Genomic DNA, 18,791 nt, shown 5'->3' on the forward strand with positions numbered 1-18,791 from the left:
AGATAGATAGATGATAAAGATGAATAAAGATAAAAGATAGATATAGAAGAATATTATGAATTCCTTAATTTTACTAAATTCTTCACGTGTACAATACATAAAAACTTTCAGAGACAAAATACCTCTTTTAATAGATTTCACTGAAATTATTCTTCCCATTTTGAAGAAAAAACAAACTAAAATCTGTAGTAATCCCAATTCTGTAACGTGATATTTTATCTTTAGTGAAGCCAACTCTGTCCAAACCAAAATGATTGTTATTGGTAGTATGTAGCCATTTTCTTACAGGTCTCTGCAGTGCTCAGTGCGAGGAGCTGCCCCTGTTGCGATGTGCCGACTGGCTCCTTGAAGAAGGCTCTGGTGACACTTCTGAGACCTCAGGCTTTGACAGGTGTAAAAGGCAATTTGAGGGTCTGAAAAGCCACGAGCTGAAATAATTTTGCCAGATTTTAGCCACCTTTCGGTATCTTGATTAAACAAATTTTTAACATCCTCGTGTTTGCAAGAGATCGGTGTTTGCTCTGGTCACTCACCCCTCCGTCTTGCTAGCTCCAGCTGAGACACTTGGGTCTCTCTAGAGATCTGTGAGTGGCTCTCAGGTGTGACACAGGATACTTGGGAGACCCTTGCCACCTCAAGCACCATCTGGAGACTGAGCAGGATGCTTTGCTGCACTTCAAATTGCACCAGATACTCCTGTCTATGGTGAACAACTGAATCGTGCCTGGAGGGGCAGTTCCCCCTGCCTGCTTTAGACATGTCTCTCAGTATGGGCTGAGGGAAGGCTGAATCTCTCCATGAGCTACATGGCTTGAAGTCTACCCCAGAAAAGACTCCTTTTCAGTGGTTCAAATTAGACAAAATGAATTTAACTCTGCTTTCTGTGTTATTCCTTATCTCTTCCTACCAGAGCTAGTTTGAAGTCGCAAGTCCTTTAGGTCACAGAAATCAAGCCAGAAAATAACTTCAGAATAACAATCTTTAATATTTACATATATCAGTGAGGCCAGTGATTGCACAGTTGGCAGGACAGAGCGTGTCCCCATTAGCACACAGACATGACATAAACATCCCCAGGGCAGGACAGCTTGGAACAAGCAGATGGCAGCAGCACAGTGCATTTACTTTCCTGTGCTGGAGGTGGTGTGTGCCAGTGGGTACTTCTCCCTCTCCTGGTGCTGGCCTAGCCCACACTGGCTTTAGCACAGATATGAGAGTCAGGGAGACAAAACTAAAGGATGAGGGCAGGGCTGATATTTAGGGGCTGTGAAGAGCTCACAGAGCCCCTCTGCTGATGGAGTCTTTCTCGGTCTAGCTGCATGCTGAATATCCTTACTTCTAGCTGCCTCATTGATTCTTTCCTGGTTGAAACAGTTGGCTTTGTTTTGATGTCCACTTTCTATGGTAACACTGTCCAAGCTTCACTGCTGACAAAGAACATGAGCTTTTTCAGCCACCTGGTAGGTTTGGATGCACCTAGTTTGGATGACTTCAAACTTCAACAAGTCTTATGCTCTTTTTACAGAAGGTACATTTAAGTTTTCTGGTCAAATTTCCTGCTTCTAGCAGTGAAGCTATGCTCCAAGGAAGTGTGTGTGTGTGCTCCTCATCTTATCACAGCTGGCATTTTCTTCCCCATTTTGTACAAAAGGGTTTACGTGCTGCATTAGAGGACAACACAACCAACCACGTGTGTCTGCAGTAACTGTGTTCAAATAACTTGCTCACATGCTACAATGCATAAATAGGAACAACATTTGACTGAGAAAACATGAATGTCTCGCTTTGAAAAAGAGACTCTAAGTGCTTTAAATATATTCAGATTTTCATTACAACATATATGCCTTCAGGATGAATGAAGATTATCTTGCAGTTTGGCTGACTCAGGGAACTCAGTGGCATGTCCAAGAATTAACCTTTGAGGAAGTCACTGAAATGACGGGGTTTCTGAAATTTGCTAGTCATGGACTTTAGCATCCAGGGCTTGATCTTGAGTGATGATGGGGCATGACACAGTTCCTGGTTGGAATTACTGTTTCTGTAACACTAAGACTGATGCAATTTTTTGCCTTTCAGATTATATCTTATTTGTTACTAAGCTGCACATAATTACTACCTTTATCAGTTTAAAGTTTATCTTTACCAGTTAATTGCTTGTCTGTGTGATCTGTTCTAGAACAGCCCTATAGCCCTGTGTGGAAATTAGTGAGACTCCTATGCAGTCTCGTGAGGGCAAAACTGGTGCTGAGCTTCTCCATCTTTTATTTAAACAGGACATTGTTAAACACTCGTTCCAACTCTACTGTCTATATTGACCCAAACGCCCCTCCAGGGCTACCACATCTCTCAGTTGCTCTTGAAGAACTGGTGTAGAAATGCACTGGACTTTGCTGAGCAAGAGTGCAAGCTGCCAAATGAGCACAAGGCTTGACTCCAGGGTGGCTGAGGGAGGCTGAAAACTGTGTGCTACAACTGCATCTGCGGTGTCACAAATGCTAAATCTGGGAGTGCCTGAGTAGCAGGTTAATAGGAACAGACAGGGGAGCTCAAGGTGGGATTTAGAGGGGATGGGAGGTTATTTACATCCAGCCAGAGAGTACCTGCTTCGTGCGGCTGATAAATGCGTACATTAACAAGGGTTCAGTTTGCCATATACACAAGAGGGCAGGCTGTGAACTTTGATCTGGGACCTTTGTGTTTTATGTACAATTCCCGCAGTCAGGACTGGACATACTAGTGGTTTTGCCAATACCTGAGATTTAGCAGGAATATTTAGAGAGATGAAAATTTGGAGTCTCAGATCTAAATGATCTATTTTTTTTTCCACACTGACTTGTTTATAAAAAATTCATTTTGCCCCATGAAATTCCTGAACATTTTGGGCTTTCTTTGCCATCCTCCCATAAATACAGCACAGTTCACTATCCTTGTTGTATGTGAATCGGCAGCTCGGGCCTTGTCCTGGCACACCCTGTAGGTCATTCACATTCCAGAAATATTTGTCTGAAAGGCAATGAACGAAAGATGATTAATTAATATTCCAGAGGGATATCAGAATTACTGCAAGCATTAAGTACAATGAAAATAAACAATGAAAAGGAAGCCATGGTGATAAATGAAACTTGAAAAACGTTTTCTTCCATTTTGTAATATGACTTTTTTACTACTGTGGACCAACTAAAAACACCTTTACTTCTCATCTCTCTCACTTACAGGTGCTGGCATGTCATTACACTATCTAAAAGTCTTCCTGAATAGGAACACAACCGTGCAACCGAGTATGTCAATACATCACACTGCTCTGCTGTTTTGAAATATCTGTGGACCAGGTTGTCCCTGACTACAATGTGACTACAATGAGAAACAGTGTGCAAATGCATCTGTACTGGTAAGAACATAAAGCACTCTGTTATCTCTTACTGCATACCAACCTTTCTTTTCCTCATACATGTGCCACATATGAAGCCAGTAAGTCCACTGATGACTTGAATAAAACAAAGAATAGCTTCAATCACACCAATGGCCAGCAGAATAGAGAAAAGGACGATATTCCAAAGGATGATGTTTTCAGGTTCTTTGCAAATACTCCATGTTGTCTGGTTGAACAAATAACATTCTCTGTGATAGAGAAAAATAATTGGTAATGTATTAGAAAATGAAAACTTGAGGGTGTTTGCTGTGTTTCCTGGCATTACATTTTCTGAACTTGATTGCACAAAGTGAGTTTCAAATTTTACTACAATTGGTAAAAGATGCTGATTCTCTTCAGAATTGCCTTTGCAGAGGTGCAACAGATGACTAGGGAAGAGAGCGACATTTGTACTTTTTTGCATGCACAAGAATCTTCCTTTTGTTTTGTGGCAGTGCTAGTAACTAAAAGGAAAGTCCCTAATGGTTTTAAAATGTGTCTCCATATATTTCATTCTTGCTGTGTTATCTCAGACCAGTCCATTCATCATCTCTTAGCTCTGGCTTGAAGAGCATGGTTGCCAAGGTTAACTTTAAATAGATAGAAAATATTTTTGCTTTTCCTGTCAGAAGAAGGTCGAGTAGACTTAATTCATGATGACTTAACAGACTGATGTGGCATACTTATCAACATCTCCTTCTGACTCTGGTGGGAGTCACAGCTCAGCAGCCTTTTGAAAGCATTGTGCAACTTGCATAAGGGGCTGCTGACAAGCACAGTGGAAGAAACTTGGGCAGTTTGCCCAAAGATGATCCTTGGTCAAAGAGATGACCAGCTGGAACATGCTGGCTCAGAGAAATATGAATTTATTTGTAGACCAGGTGGACCATCAGTTCACTTTGGAAAAATTAATATTTGCTACAAAAGGATGTGTGTGTGAGAGATAAGGGAAAGTAAAGTTGGAGGAGCCTCTAAGTCATACTCACTCCAGAGTGTCATTCCTGAAAGGGTAGACATATTCTCCATCACCTGTGTCGCACAGAGGGCCCCCAATCAGCCCCAGTGAGGAGATGACTGCACAATATGCTCCTCCTGCAAATCCAAGCACAGCCAGGACCACTGACAGCAGCATCTGAAAGGGAAAAGATCTTCAACATCACCTGCACAGATGCATTGAGCAGCATGGAAAGCTTTCACTGAATGGAAATGATCTTTATGTGTTTCTTACTCATAATAATAGTATGATATTTGTGGTGAAAAAAAAAATAGTTGACTTCTTCTGACTAGTGCAAGTATCCTAGATGCGAAAGGATTTCAGACTGCAATTGTTTCACTTTTAAAAGTGGATAAACCCAGAGTTTTAATTATTCAGAGTTTTATACATGACCAATCAATTATGAAAAATCTGGGGGTCTTCTTTCAGAAAGCCATATGAAGTCAGTACTGGCTTGATGTGGTCCACATCATGTGCCTTGGCATTTCCACCTCTGCACCAAGAGCACCCTTCTCAGCCCTTGTACTGATAGAAACTAGCAAGCAACTACCGAACCAGAAGATGCATGAAGATGAAAGCAACAGAAAATGCATTAATTGTTTGTGCTAACTGCTGAGGAATACAAAAGACCCTTTCTTATTGCTGCTTTTCTTCATTTTGCAACATGACATGCGGTTACTACTACCTGTGTTGAGAAATCTAATTGTGCTTTGTGTGGCAATGAACCAGCAGTGACTTCAAATTATATGTAATGCACCTGTATGTTTTACACTGGCCACTCCCACAGAAACATTACCTTTGCTTTGTTTTGGGGTAGTTTTCTATTAGTGGATGGAATGTATCTGGTTGCTGTTTGTATATAGAAACAAGAATCTCAGGTGGGTGCTACTGGTGTTGTCTCTGGGACGGGCTTTCCCCTAGTCTTGTTAAGAGTCCCCGCCTGCGGTTGTTCATAACTCTGCCAAGAAGAAGAAGAGAAAAGAAAACTCTGGAGCAGACTGACAGAGCCAGGGGAAGACCTGAACTAGGGCCAAGGCAGAAGACAGCCTCAGAGTCAGGGCAGAGGCACGGCTCAGGAAGCACATGGGGAACACTCCTGTCCATGACTTGGGTTTGAAGCCAAACACCTCTGGCAACATTTCCCTGTTGCCAGCAAATACCAGTGAAATCTAAAAGCCCACAAGGAAGGTAGAAACCTTTTCCTAATGCCAGCTGCTCCACAGAGTGCTGCATTACAGAGTCAAGTGGAAATAACCACCATCCACATTGCAGATTTGTGACATAGTCTTGAAAACTATTCACTATCCAAACGTGTTCAGACTGGTGAAAGCCGTTTCCAACTTGTCAGTTGATGACATTACTGCTTTCTATACAACTCTGCATGCTGCCTGTGTGTGAATTGACTCATTTTGTGTGCACTTTTGCCTCTAAAGCAGTCCTTGAGTTGGAAGTAGCTGGGATTTCTCATGCGATTTATTTCATCATAACTGATTAATAACTGTCTTTTTTTTTGCAAAGCTGGACACTCTTTTTGTCTTTATCTGTATGTGGGCTGAGTTGCCTCTTAGCAGAGCTTCATTGTCAGCATAATGTAGGTAATTTAGTATATTGTCCTACACCAAAGCAGTGCTGGGATGTAGATGATGCACTGTCTCTCATAATAAGATCACCAGCCATGCCTCTCGGTGAAGGGGAGTGACTGATACTCTGTCTGAAACTCCTACATATGCTGAACCACTTCTGCCCACCTATTTTCTCATTTACTTCAACTGTGCATTCTGAATCCTGGCTGAGGGATTTTAATTATGCTAATGATTAGTTTTAGCACAGCATAGAATTATGGGCATCCCAAAGACAATTATGATAGAAAATGTCAAATGGTCTTTTGCTAATACTATGTTTTATGATACTGATTAGTACTAGTACAACTCATCAGCACTATCTTTGATGACTATTTGACACATGACTTTCTCATTTGAAATCTGTTGGCTGTATGGCGCTCTTCGTTTCACCAATTTCATTTACTGTGCATGCTTATATAGACAAAGACTAGTTGTCACTGAAAGAGGAGTCTGAAGTTGCTACAGCTGTTAAATTGGTTCTCCTGGGCAGCTTTTAGACACGCAGTGGCATTTCCTCATTATAGCCACTCTTCTGGAGGCTTGTCCCATATTCCATGGAAATCCAACAATTTTATTAACTATTGCATCACCTCAACCTTTCAGCACTTTCTCTAGTTGCACCATCCTCATTTATCACTTTTTTTGGAAAATCTTTATTTCCTCATTTGTGTCTTCAGTTGCAACATGAGGTCTAAACTGGGATGCTTGAGTCTGTTGAAACTAATTTCCCATAGTGTTGACCTGTTCTCTACCTCTTGTAAAGGTTTAGCTGATCATTTTTGCTGATTTTCTTTTAATGTTATCCCTGCTTTATCCCTCACACAATTGAATTGTCTCTGGCAAACTGATTAAGACTTTTAACATTCAGTCTTTGAGCATTTGCATCAGCTGCCTTGGTGAAGTTACCACGTTCCTCCTGCCCCAGCTTGTGCTGCCCTTTATTGTCCTCATTCTTGTTTCATGCACATTTCTTTCTTCTCTGCTTCTTTCTCTGAAGGTGATTTTTTTGTTTTGTTTTGTTTTTTTGTTTTGTTTTGTTTTTTTGTGGAATTAATATCCTGTCTGGTTATCCAGATAGCTTTGCTTATCTAGGTTTGTTTGTCTGGAAAGCTGCTATGGCTATTCTTGCTCTACTAGTAACTCTTAAGGAAGACTTAGAGAGAAATACTGGAGTATGTTTGCTGATGCAATGACAGAAGCTGTATTTTGGGGCCCTTCTTTTCTCATTGTTCCAGCGCAGTGTATCCATTCAGATGTGTACACACTAAGTTGCAAGACACGGAATCTTTCTAAATCTGTGACTTTCCAAAATCATTACTCCCTAATGTAAAGACAAGAAGCCATCTTGGTATGTTTGCAGGCAACCATTTAAAATAGATTAATGAAAAAACTTACTCAATGCAGCACATAATTACCATGAACTGGAGAAGTCAATAAGGTGAATAAAAGGATGAGAAATTTAATAATTATTATTACTGTTGTTGATACTTCAGCAGTGTGTAAAAGTTGTGATGAAGTCTGAAACTACTGAAACAGGGATTGCACAAAATATAATAGGATAGAGTCCCTACCCTGAGGAAAACGGTTATGTTCAGATTGAATAATAATTCTGATCAGAATTAGTTCTTTAGCCTTTTTTTTTTTTTTTAATGAAAAGAAATGCTGAGTATTCAGTGGAAATTATAATTTTATACCTAAGATCCCCAACGCAGAAAGGTGGGCAAACTAACTTCTGAAATACAGAGGGTCCTGAGTAGGTCCAGTGTGGGCTATTTTTCTGCCAGTGGGTAGAAGCTGGCTGACAAGCCACCAAGAGCTGGGGAGCCCATATCTGGTCCGCCACTCAGATCGACCTCACAAGGAGTTCTGGCATCTTGGTAAGTCACCGCTATGATGCATGTTTGAACCAGTTCAAGGGTTCCTCTGCTCTCCAGTGCCTGGTGATTCACACCATACCCTGCCTTGGGTATACAGCCCATATGGTCAGGGCACCTGAGCAACCTGCTGTGGGTCCAAAGCAAGGTTTCCCTGAGGTTTCTCCTGAAGCAGCACATCATTAGCCTTCAGATCTCCCTGCAATACTCACCTCTTTTTTCATGCTTAGAAATCACTCTTCCCCAGCAGCTGTGCAAGGGAAATTGTTGTTTTTAATGTCATTCATAGACACTCGCTCTTTGCTCATGTCCCATCTCATCTCTATATTGAGCCACGTTCTGTTTAAACCATAGAGTGACTTCTAGAGCTTCATCCCTTTCCACCTCAAAGAGGAGGGCAATTCCCACAGTTCCAGAAGACAGCATTTTCAAAGATATACTGTCCTCACCAAGCCTATTCTGCGGTTTGAGTAGATTCATCACCTGGCCATGAGCAAGCTCTCTTTATACAAATACTGTAGTGCATAATCAAACTATTTTCTCAACAATGTCTATTCCTCTATAACAGCAAATAAGGAAGAGGAGGAACAGCCTGTAGGTAACCTATCAGTGCTGGGAAGGTGCAGACAGGATACCTGGCATCCATGTGCTACTGCTAGGAATGGCTTAGACAGCAAAAGGGTGGTGGAGGGGAATGGAGGAGAGCAGGAGATATGTGGATGTGGGCTGCTGAGTGGCACTGCACTATCACCTGTGTCAGTGGGCTGGGGGAGTCTGGGGAAGTTTGACTCTCAGGTCTGCAATACTTAGTGCAGCGATGAGGGACAGAGAAGGGAGACCTGAGATGTTCTGTGAACTGAGCCCAATTCAGCTGGATTTCCCCTCATGACTTACCACATTCAGCAGAGCATGGGAACACGCACAGTACAGCTGTTTTTCACCACTGCTTTCTACATCACTCAAAATAGGAGAAGCAGCTGGCTCAGGCACTGGGTTCAGGGTGCCTAGGCTCACAGCTCTGCAACTGGCCTACTTGGTCATCATTAGCATCCTCTCTGTGTATATGACACTTAGTAAAATCAAGGTGATGACATTTCCCTTGAGATGTACTTGCTGACATCCCAATGAAGAATGTTATTTTGGCACTATGAATAATGAATTAAGTAAAACATCCTGAAGAGGTAAAGTCTTATGGATCAAACTAAATATTAATTGAAGAGTACAGAAGAGGCATGCTTTATTGTATGGAACCTCTCATTCCAGGCTGCAGACTAAAAAAAACATTTCTAAGTCAGTTTATTCTTATAATAATGATAGCCACACAGAAGTCTATGCCCAGAGCTTGAGGATTAATAGAGATGCCTGTATAACATGTTGCTTTATAGTATTATTAATTATAAAGGGAAAAAGTCTCTCTGGCCTTTCTCTGGATGGCAGAGATCCCAAAATGTGTTTGCACCTTTCATGTGCATAATGCTTGGGCAAATGCAAGCTATGGGTCAAAGCATGGGGACCGGCCTCCAGGAAGCAGTGCCGGATCCTTAGTGCCAGTGCAGCAGCTCAGGCTTTTAGCATGGGCCTGCAAAGTGGGGGACCTGTCTGCCCCACAGGAATGAACCTGTGGAAAACTAAATGGCTGTGGAAGGGCATGGAGGAAACAGGACCAGGTAGGAGCAGAAGGAACAGGCAGATGTCTCAATCTTTAGGGTTGCCTAGAGCAGGAGGAAGCTAGAGCCGTGTTTTATTTTACATGGAGTGGAGTGAAGTAGCTTTGTACCCCTCTGCCCTCCGTGTTGTGCCTAAATGCTTCAGCACTTTCCCTGACCGAGAATGATTTCCTTCATTCCAGCAAGATTTCCGTCATGTTATAATGTTACGGGCTGTAATATTATAACATTCTGATTGGCTAACTGAGCTCTCAGCCCCAGCCCACTGACGCTGTAGATCAAGATCCTCTTCTGCATTTCCCTGACATGGCTGCTGATGGTGGCGTGATGGTTTGTCATTGTACATTTCCACCTGCTGAGCAGCCATTTAAGAACTATTGCACAAACCCTACAGTGCCATTTCAACACATAAATATCCACTTACCCCACATCGGCTAGTGCAACATCCTGCTCCACCTGCTCCCAGCATCATGAATGCCAGCAAAATAACCTGTGAGAAAAGCACAAACTGAATTGGTGTGTAGTACTTCTGCTGGGATGGTTTTTAAAGTCTAGGAGCTGGGGCATCATGTTCCTCAAATGCAAACCACCCGCTGCCTCTTCTCTGTGACTTACACTTGCTTAGATGTTGGTGCTTGCTGAAGAGTAACTCGTAAAGAAGTGTGGGATTATGGCTAGAGCTGGCTGGCAAGTTTCCGGTAGAGTGCTCCTGATTGCTGAAGTTATACTGCTTCTTTTCAGCAGGGTTTTGTTGGGTTTTTTCAGGATCAAATGTGTTAGTTCTGAGAAAATGGAATTTCTGCTCAGAAAAGATGTATCACTGGAGTAAGAATTATGTCAGTTTAAATCTTCTGAAATCCTGCTCTGGATTATAATTGAGAAATCAGTCTTAAGCTTCCTGAAATGCATCTGACTTTGGTTCTTTGTGCTAAACTTCTGGAAAACCTACAAAATGGATTTCACTCAACAGGGAGCTCCCAGTTGACATCAGATTTTTCTATAGTAATTTTCAAGTGGAGCTGGGCTGATGCAATGAAGCCAGTAACCATCTGTGTCTCAGGATATAATTCCACTTTACAGAGGCATTCTGGAGATAGGAAAAGCTGCATTTAGTTTGGTAGCCAGAGGGTAAGAAAGCTTCTGTGGATCTAGCTGTGCAGCCAGAGCACTCCTGCTGCCTTGCCTCTGCCCACCACTGCTTAGGTAGGCATCTCAGAGAGCAAGGCAAGAAAATGAATATTTGAGAAAGTAGGGAATAGTCCCTATAAAGTTGATAAAAGAAAGACAGCTCCCCAAAGAAACAAACAAAAAAGGTGAAAGGTATAAAAGCAGTCAGACTAGGTGATGGAGAGATGTTGTCCCATGTAGGGTCAGAAGAGCAGAACGTCCACAGTGAATGAAGCCTCAGGAATTTATATGTGCAGTGTGAATATCTCTAATAGACTATGTAGGAAAGTGTTATAAAACTTGCTTAGATTTGCAGACTCCCAAATATTTTTCAAAGAATTTGCTTTCCATTGTTTTTTATGCACACTCCAGAGGCAGCCTCCAGGACCTGCAGTGGTCCTGGATCACAGCTGGAGACCCGCAGACGTAAAGCATTGAGGTTAAAAAAGTGTTTCTCTTCCTGGGAAAAAGTCAGCTCTTAAAAAATCGCGGGTGGTCCCAAGGTAGTGTCTGTCCCAGCGTGCCACTGTCTGGCACTCAGAAGGAGAGCTAATACCTCTGCCCATCAAACCAACACTCCCTTTCCTCCAGGGCTGTCTTTCTTCTATGGAGGTTTCGCAGCTAAGCTGCCAACACCGTTGTGTCATTTCTTAGCCTGGCTCAGGATGAAGGATTTGCTTGGCAGCTTTCTTCTTTTGCAGTGTCTGATTATAAATACCTGCTTTTTGACATGGGAACGAGAATTTGCTAGATTTGGCTGTTGTCAGTGAAATGAAGGCTGCGCGTGAGCCATGTCTCAGGCATTTCAGGGCGTTTGCACACAGGCTTTCTATCAGGAAAGACATTACCATGACACGTGGAACCAGTCTTCCTTTCTTTACACCCTAAACTTTTGAAATAAGGAAATGGAGAGGTTTTCACGTCACAGAAATTTCCATTAGAGAAGCAGCACAGAAGGAGGAAAGGGTGGGGCTGGCTGCTCAGCCAAAGAGTGTGCGGATGATCTGTGTATCAGTCTGCAGATGAAGTTCCAGGTGGAGGCAGGTTTTCTGGCTCACAGAGCCAGGCCAGACTGTTAGAAAGCTTCCCCCACAGTCCTGGCTCTGAGGCCGTGTCCTGGTTACAGGGAGATTCTCTAAGATCAGGCAACCTGTTGGTGTAACTTTCCTGAGTTTCCTTTGGGGAGCAGCTGGGTGCCTGGGGGAATGTACGGCAGCCTGCTCTGTCCTCACTGTGGGGTACAGACCAGGCTCCAGTCCTGGGGCATTCTGCCCCTTGCTTAGCTCCCTGCGAGGCCCAGAAGCCAGCCTTCATTTTTCCATGCTTCCAGCACCTGGAAAATGGAGCTGATGGTAATGTTTCCTTTCCCCTTCTCTTTACCTCTGGGCATTTGTCATGCTGTTTTCTGGAAAGCAGGTACACTCAAACAGCATTGTTTGTGGATCAATAATTACTCCTAATGCTGTGTTTTGAAGGTCAATGCAAATGTTTCCTCCCCTCTCACTTGCTGTTCTCATTTTTGATGTATGTGGTGCTAGCCACAGGCAAATCTGTGTGGAAGCCTTAAAAGAAGGCACATTTTGAATGAGCCTGTGATGCTCTCATGCCTAACATCTGCCTTTCCTTTCATTGAACGCCAATGACTCCTGGGCTTGCAGTGATACAAATTTTCCACCGGTCTCTCATGCAGTTCCACTTCTTTTAGGCTTCCTTCCACAAACTCGTGCTTACGTTCAAGCTCAGCATGAGTAATAGGCCCAAGTGGTACCTGTAAGAAGAAGCAGGCAAGCTGCTGGTGGAGAATAATTTATGGAGTGATGTTATACCATGTTTCTGGTTTGTGAAGTGGGAGTCTGAACCACATCCATTGTAGCTTTTCCACAGACATAAGTGGTAGCTGCATCATAGCCTGACTATGAATGAGTTTTCCTTTATTCTGAGTTAATTATTCTTAAACATTAATTTTTTTGACACACAGGTAGCCAGTTCTGTGGCAGTTTACTATCTGCCTAGACTGTGTAACAGCCAGTACTTGTCATAAGCATGTTACTCAGCTTTTTATCTGCACTTGGATGAATGAGGAAGAAGGATTTCTAATGAACTGGAAAAACCAGTATTCACAAACATGTTCCCTTCTAGCTATGGATATTCACATAAAAGCAATATTTCCTGAGTGGTGGAATTGAGAATTGGTTACAGAAGAGCACATACAAATCAGATCAAACCCAAAAGGAGGTAGGTGGGTGTGTGGGAACTCAGGAGGCATTTGGGATTTGATCCATTTGCAGCTTCACATTCATTGAGTGTTGGCTGGGTCTCTAACAAACACCTATGGAAACATGTTTCAGTTTTGCCCTTATGTTTTTTTTGTGAATTATTTGAGCATAAAATCAGTTAAAGGAGTAATGAGGGGTGCAGGCAATAGTGAAAACTCATCAACTCCTGAGCTTAAGACCTCATCTTTGCATTGACTCATGGAGGATGACCATCCATGTCACTCCTCTCAACAGTGAGAAGTCAGTCCTATTGTTTCCTCCTGACGGAGTCCTGGTATTTTTTTGAGGAATACCTTGTATTCCTGTGATAAAAGACTTTTTCAGTCTTGAATGCACTTTCTCAGTCCCATACCCAACTTCCTAGTTAAGCTGCTCACATGTTTATGCAAAACACATTTCTATGTTGGTTTTTTGTTAACTGAGGCTTTTTTAGTGCTGAATTTAAACCAAAACAAAACCCATAAGAAACCGTAGCAACACTTCTTTCTTACCAGTATCCCAGCTCCCAGAATGCCATGGAAAAACCAGACCAGATCAGTTATCTCACTGAGCTGCAGAACTTGTCCGTTGGGGAAATACAGGAGGATGTTGGAGACTATGGCACATGCTGCCAGTGGGACCAGAGTGATCCCAATGCACTTTGAACACTTCCTCGTGCACATAGTAGCTCTCTGCTGAAGAAAGATACAGGGAGGTTTGAGTTACTGTGGTGCAGGGAACATGGATTTCAACAGTTTTCTTCTTTAACGAAAGAAGAATCAGTTTTGAAGCAAGAAATGTTACAGTTAAGACTGACACAGGTAATCCGGTTCTACAGAACATGCTCCCTTCAGAGATTCTATTTAAAATAGAATTATTAAAAACTGGAATGATTAATTAAATTTATTTAAAATTTCCAGGACTAAACATGTTGGTATGAAATAAATCGAGAGTTTAATTTTAGTTGTTAATACACAATTATCTGCCCATTGGGAACATCATTACCAAAACCATGGCTGCACAAACTGATACCCTGGCTGGAAGACTTCATGGTGGGGCTAAGGCCTTGGGTAGAAGGGGAGGTTGTTGCACTGTGTCGTCTGGGACCACTGTCTTGGGAAGCTATTTGAAATCTCCTGAGCTGAGGGTCTAGAAGAGCAGGAAATGTCTGCCAGGAATACCATAGAAGTGTTCAACTCTGCCTTGGTGTTGGGGCAGATGGGGGAGCCTCACCAGCGCCCCTACCAGCTGCATTTTCTCTGTTTCAGTCCAGAATACACAGTCAGGAAGAACTGGAGAAATTTCATTACTCTTTTCTGTGATGTGCTTATTCTGCAGATAAGGATAGATAAGACTGTGGGTTACAGGGCTGTTTGGCACCCACCCTAAAATATCCAAAAATCTGGAAACATGTCTAATCCTGTGTCTGTTTACTAAGGGCAGGTCACAAAGCCATTGCACTTCATTTTCAGAGATCTGCCATAGCATGTAAAACAGCAGCTTAATATTTCACGGCGGTCAGGTTCTTCTTTTAAAATCAAAGAATCATCTTTCAAAATCAAAGAGTCAGCATAAATGAAGCACTGATACCTCCTGAAAGCAGGACCACAACCAACACTAGCTCTTTGTGTCAGCCATGGCTTTGCGTAGCTGAGCTTTGAAACCCTGCCAAGGATGGAGCTACCACCACCTCTCTGGGTGACCTGTTGCAGGGCTGCCCCAGCATCTTGGTGAAAAAGTCTTTTCTGATGTCCAACCTGAATCTCCCAAGCTGTAAATGTGGCTGTTGCTCCTTATTATCTCCTCTCCTACCACTCCATCACCTCTGTCACTCTCTTCCAAGTTTGTTGTAGGCTGCTATTAGATCCCTCTTCACCAAAGTGAACTACCTCAGCTCATACAGCACCCATGCTGTGATCTATAACCAAAGAGAAAAGGCTGATCGGTACAAAAGTGGATCTACAGATATTTATCCATGCCAGGTTGGAAATTTTGGACTACTGGGTCAGAGACTATTAAACTTTCACACTGCCATTACCTTTATGGCACAAACTGATCACAACTTCTCCATGATGTTTTATCATAGCTTCACTCCAGCTCAAGTCTTTCAAATGCATAAAAATGCAAAATATCAATCTGATGGTTTCTGTCATTAGAGAAAGCTGACAGTTTATGCCCAGGATGGCTTTGCTCTCCTGTAAGCAAGTTACAAAATGTAAGAGACAGAAGAGGATCTGGACACACACCATTTCAGTACACACACCTGTGTTACACACGCACATGTGCAGCCATGCATGTGCGTATACCTACGCTTCCTACTTGCAAATAGTTTTTTGTAATAACTGAGGCAGTAAACAGTGAAATGTCCCTCAATTTAGTCATGTGCATTGGCTAATCCTGAAAGTCTTGTGACAGAAGTCAGTGTTGAGAAGGTATTAAGCAGGCTAGGAGTACAGAAATCAATCAAGTTTGGGTTCCCAAGCAAAAAAAAAGCCCAGGTGAAAGACAGAATGAAGATACCAGAGAAAGCCAGAGACAGGCTGAAACTGGCTTCGTTGACAGAACGAAGACGGCAGTGAGGTAAGGCATGAAGACAGAGCAATGTCCTCAAACCTCTGTAACAGAAAACAATGACTTTATGGGATGCCATATATTGCTGAGAAGTAGCTGAGACTGCCAGACTTCTTTTGATTTTGCATTTCTATAGTAAAAAAATTGCATTGTTCTCTGCTGCTACGAGTTTAATAAAAGCACTGTGCTTATGTGCCTTTTCTTCTGAGCACTTTACAATCATGTTATGTTTTTTATTCCATCTTTTAAACAAGTTAACTGGCATTAAACTATTCCAGAAGGGAAAGTTTTTCACAGAGATGCTTCTTGGTTTACAGTCATTACCTATTGTTTATATAGTGATCAAAATTTGGCAGGGCATTTTGCAAGCCTCTGGAAAAAGCCCCAGCTAAAAGAATGAAAAATCTAAGCAGATCAACAATGTGCAAATGAAAGATGAAGTGGGGTGAGAGTGAAGGGAAATGGCAAGAATATCGGATATTTCACTCTTCTTTCTTTCAAATACCCAATGCATTCACTACTTTTTTTTTTTTTTTTTTTTTTTTTTTTTTTTTTTTTTTTACGCTGACTTCTGTCTGTCTGCTTTCCTGTCTCATTCCAACTTCTGCTTTTCCATGTGTTTGCCCAACCTCACCTCCTTCTCTTCCCCAGAGAGAAGCAAACAAGCACAGGCACAGCCTGGCTTTCTTTTCTAAAACCTAAGTCTTGTAGGCGAGTTATAAATTCTCTTCTGCATCTTTCGTACATAGCCAGAGGGCCCAATTCTCACTTCGAGCGACGCTGCTTGGACTGGAAGAACAGGGGTTTACAGCCCATTCTCTCTGACCTATCTCAATACCACTTCAAACTGCAAGAAGAACTTACCTAAACATCAATCACTAGACCTAGAGAGAGCCTTTACCACCAAAATCAAGGCCGCTTTGCTACCTGTGTACATCAGAGGATCTGACCATGTTATTACAGCTTAGGAAAACACTCTGCATTGCCAGGAGCACTCAAAATGCTTTAATAATTCAGCAAACAAAAGCACTTTCTACAGCTTCGTTAAGCAGGGCAGCTAGAGTAAGCTTCTAATTTTTAACTAGGGTTTTAGAAAGTTTTGCTTTTTAATGCTGAGGGAAGCAGGTATACCTTTGCTTACCTTCTACACGGGCTAAGATGGCCTCCAGGCTCCAGAGTTCCCTGCAGCCGGCTTCAGGCTTTCCAGCTCCTCTATCCTGAAGCGTGGCGGTCTGAGGGAGGCACAGTGATGTTCTCGGGCAATGGCCTCTATTAAACAAATAGCTGGTTTTCTCCAGAGAATGAGGAAATACCCAAAGTTATCCCTGGTTGGTCTGTGCGAGGTTGGCATCCCACCCAGTGTTATTGATCATTTTAAGGCAGTGTTCCAGTGGTCAATGCCTTGGGCCCCCGGGACATGCAGATCAGAGCAGTGGAGACCTCTTTATTGCTACAACCATTTCATTTGTGCACGATCTGGCAGAAGAGGAGAGGCAGGAGAGGACAGCAGTGCAAGCACATGAAGAGCAGCAATGAGCGGGTGAGAGAAAATGTGGTTGAAGCATGAGGCGGTGGCAAAGTCTGGCCATCAGTGTGGAGTTGTCTTCTGCATAGTGGGTTGTGGATGTTAAAATTCAGAATCGTCTTTGCTCCAAAGTGTGCTGCTGGGAGAGCTGGGTGAGGAGAGTGGGGCTGGGAAGGGAAAGAAAGAAAATTCTCAATAAGCCAGGGAAAGTAAGAGGGAGAAGGGTGGAAAGGCTGGAGAGAAGGTAGAGGTACAACCAAGTGAGGAAGCAAGGAAATAAAAGCACAGTTCCAAGGACCAGAGAGTGCAGATTCACTTTGGCAAAGGAGAATAGAAAGGTAGAAGAGACACTAGGGATGGGCCAAGAAATGAAAAACACAGCAAAGGGTATGAAGAAATGTTAAAATTAAACTGGGAAAAGAGTCATACTGGAGGAAAGAGGGATGTAGCCATTTTCTTTTGTAGTAAATGACATAGTAATAACTGTTAAAATATGTTCAAACACTAAAACATATAAATACCTATGTTACTCAGTAGGTTAGGTTTGCTGGCAATATGCTCAGTGCTCTTTTCAATTGAAAACGTCCCCTCTGGAAGGCACTTGCCATTGCCTTGTTCTCAATATCCAGATGGAAGGGTGATTTGATCAAAAAAACCCCATCAATGAAAGGGGCATGTGAGTGAAGCAAAGATATAAAATATTCCACTCTCCAACTTGCTGTCTCTCATCTTCATTCTCATCTTTGGAGGAATTCTCTCTCTATGCAAGATTGATTGCATGGGGTGGAATTAATTTCACATGACTTTAGACATCCATGAGGTAGATGTTACTCTAGACTGCCTTTATTCCTGGTGAGAGAAACAGACACTTTTAAGGAAAAAATCACCAGATCTGTTTTAGGAGCTACTGTAGGGTTACAATAAATCATTAATGGTGAAAGAATCTCAACACTTGTTCAAACTTAAATGTCGGCATTTGTGGTCAGATGAATCCTGCCCATGAGGACTACCAGCGTGGCAGGGTGGCTGCAACAGCACAGGGGCAAACCTGGCACTTCAGTCCCCAGGTTACATACTTAATACCACCAGCGTCAAAGGATGCAGGGAAGGTGATCTTCATCACTGAGTCACAGCTACTGAGAAATCTTTAAAAAGCCCATAGACTGATCTCAGGCAAACAAACTTCATTACAGTACAAATGGCAAAAAGAAGGGAAACTAATCTGAACCCGCAGAGCCCTATGCCCCCAGCTGACGCCAGTGGCAGTAGCATTTTGCTGTGTTTTATGTGGTGGTGCTTCAACACCAAGGAAAAGGAACAAAGTAAGTCTCATGCAATCTTCAGACAGGGAAAGGCACAAGGTCTAATGGCATTTAAAGCTTTTTAAAGAATTAAATTTAGAACTTGAAGACTGTCAACAATTTGCACTGACAGCTGGAGCACCTGGGGGGAACCTGCCAGCTTATCTAGAGAGTTAAGAAGCAAATAAAGAAACTTCATAAAGATGCTTAAGAAGAACCCTCCCCCTAAATCTCATATCCTGGTTGCTTGGAGTTTTTATAGACTCTATAATATCTCTCAGGTACCACCTTTCCCATCCTAACATGGTTAACACTGTCATTTGGTATTAGCATCCTTGATTTTGATTCTGTTTTTCTCTGATTTTGCCCATCTCATAGTTCTCCAGAATGATGTGCAAGGCTCACC

At 42.5% G+C, this 18,791-nt stretch overlaps 1 protein-coding gene across 2 annotated transcripts; it reads right to left on the minus strand.

The window, feature by feature from the left end:
* Window positions 1-961: 961 nt before the first annotated feature.
* LOC113484801 (transmembrane 4 L6 family member 1-like) lies at window positions 962-16,866 on the minus strand. Of its 2 annotated transcripts, none has more exons than XM_026857449.1 (6): window positions 16,701-16,866; window positions 13,501-13,680; window positions 9,991-10,056; window positions 4,396-4,541; window positions 3,432-3,618; window positions 962-3,003 (listed from the first exon to the last, which is right to left on the minus strand). In XM_026857449.1, the coding sequence occupies exons 2-6, from the start codon at window positions 13,669-13,671 to the stop codon at window positions 2,983-2,985; spliced, it is 591 nt and encodes a 196-aa protein (XP_026713250.1). In that variant the 5' UTR covers window positions 13,672-13,680; window positions 16,701-16,866; the 3' UTR covers window positions 962-2,982. The 2 variants fall into 2 exon arrangements, with proteins under 2 accessions (XP_026713250.1, XP_026713243.1); XM_026857442.1 differs by having other exon boundaries at window positions 13,501-13,683; window positions 16,701-16,865.
* Window positions 16,867-18,791: the final 1,925 nt, after the last annotated feature.

The sequence above is a fragment of the Athene cunicularia genome, assembly GCF_003259725.1.
Source record: "Athene cunicularia isolate RWA chromosome 1 unlocalized genomic scaffold, athCun1 chr1_part1, whole genome shotgun sequence".
Lineage (NCBI taxonomy): Eukaryota > Metazoa > Chordata > Aves > Strigiformes > Strigidae > Athene > Athene cunicularia.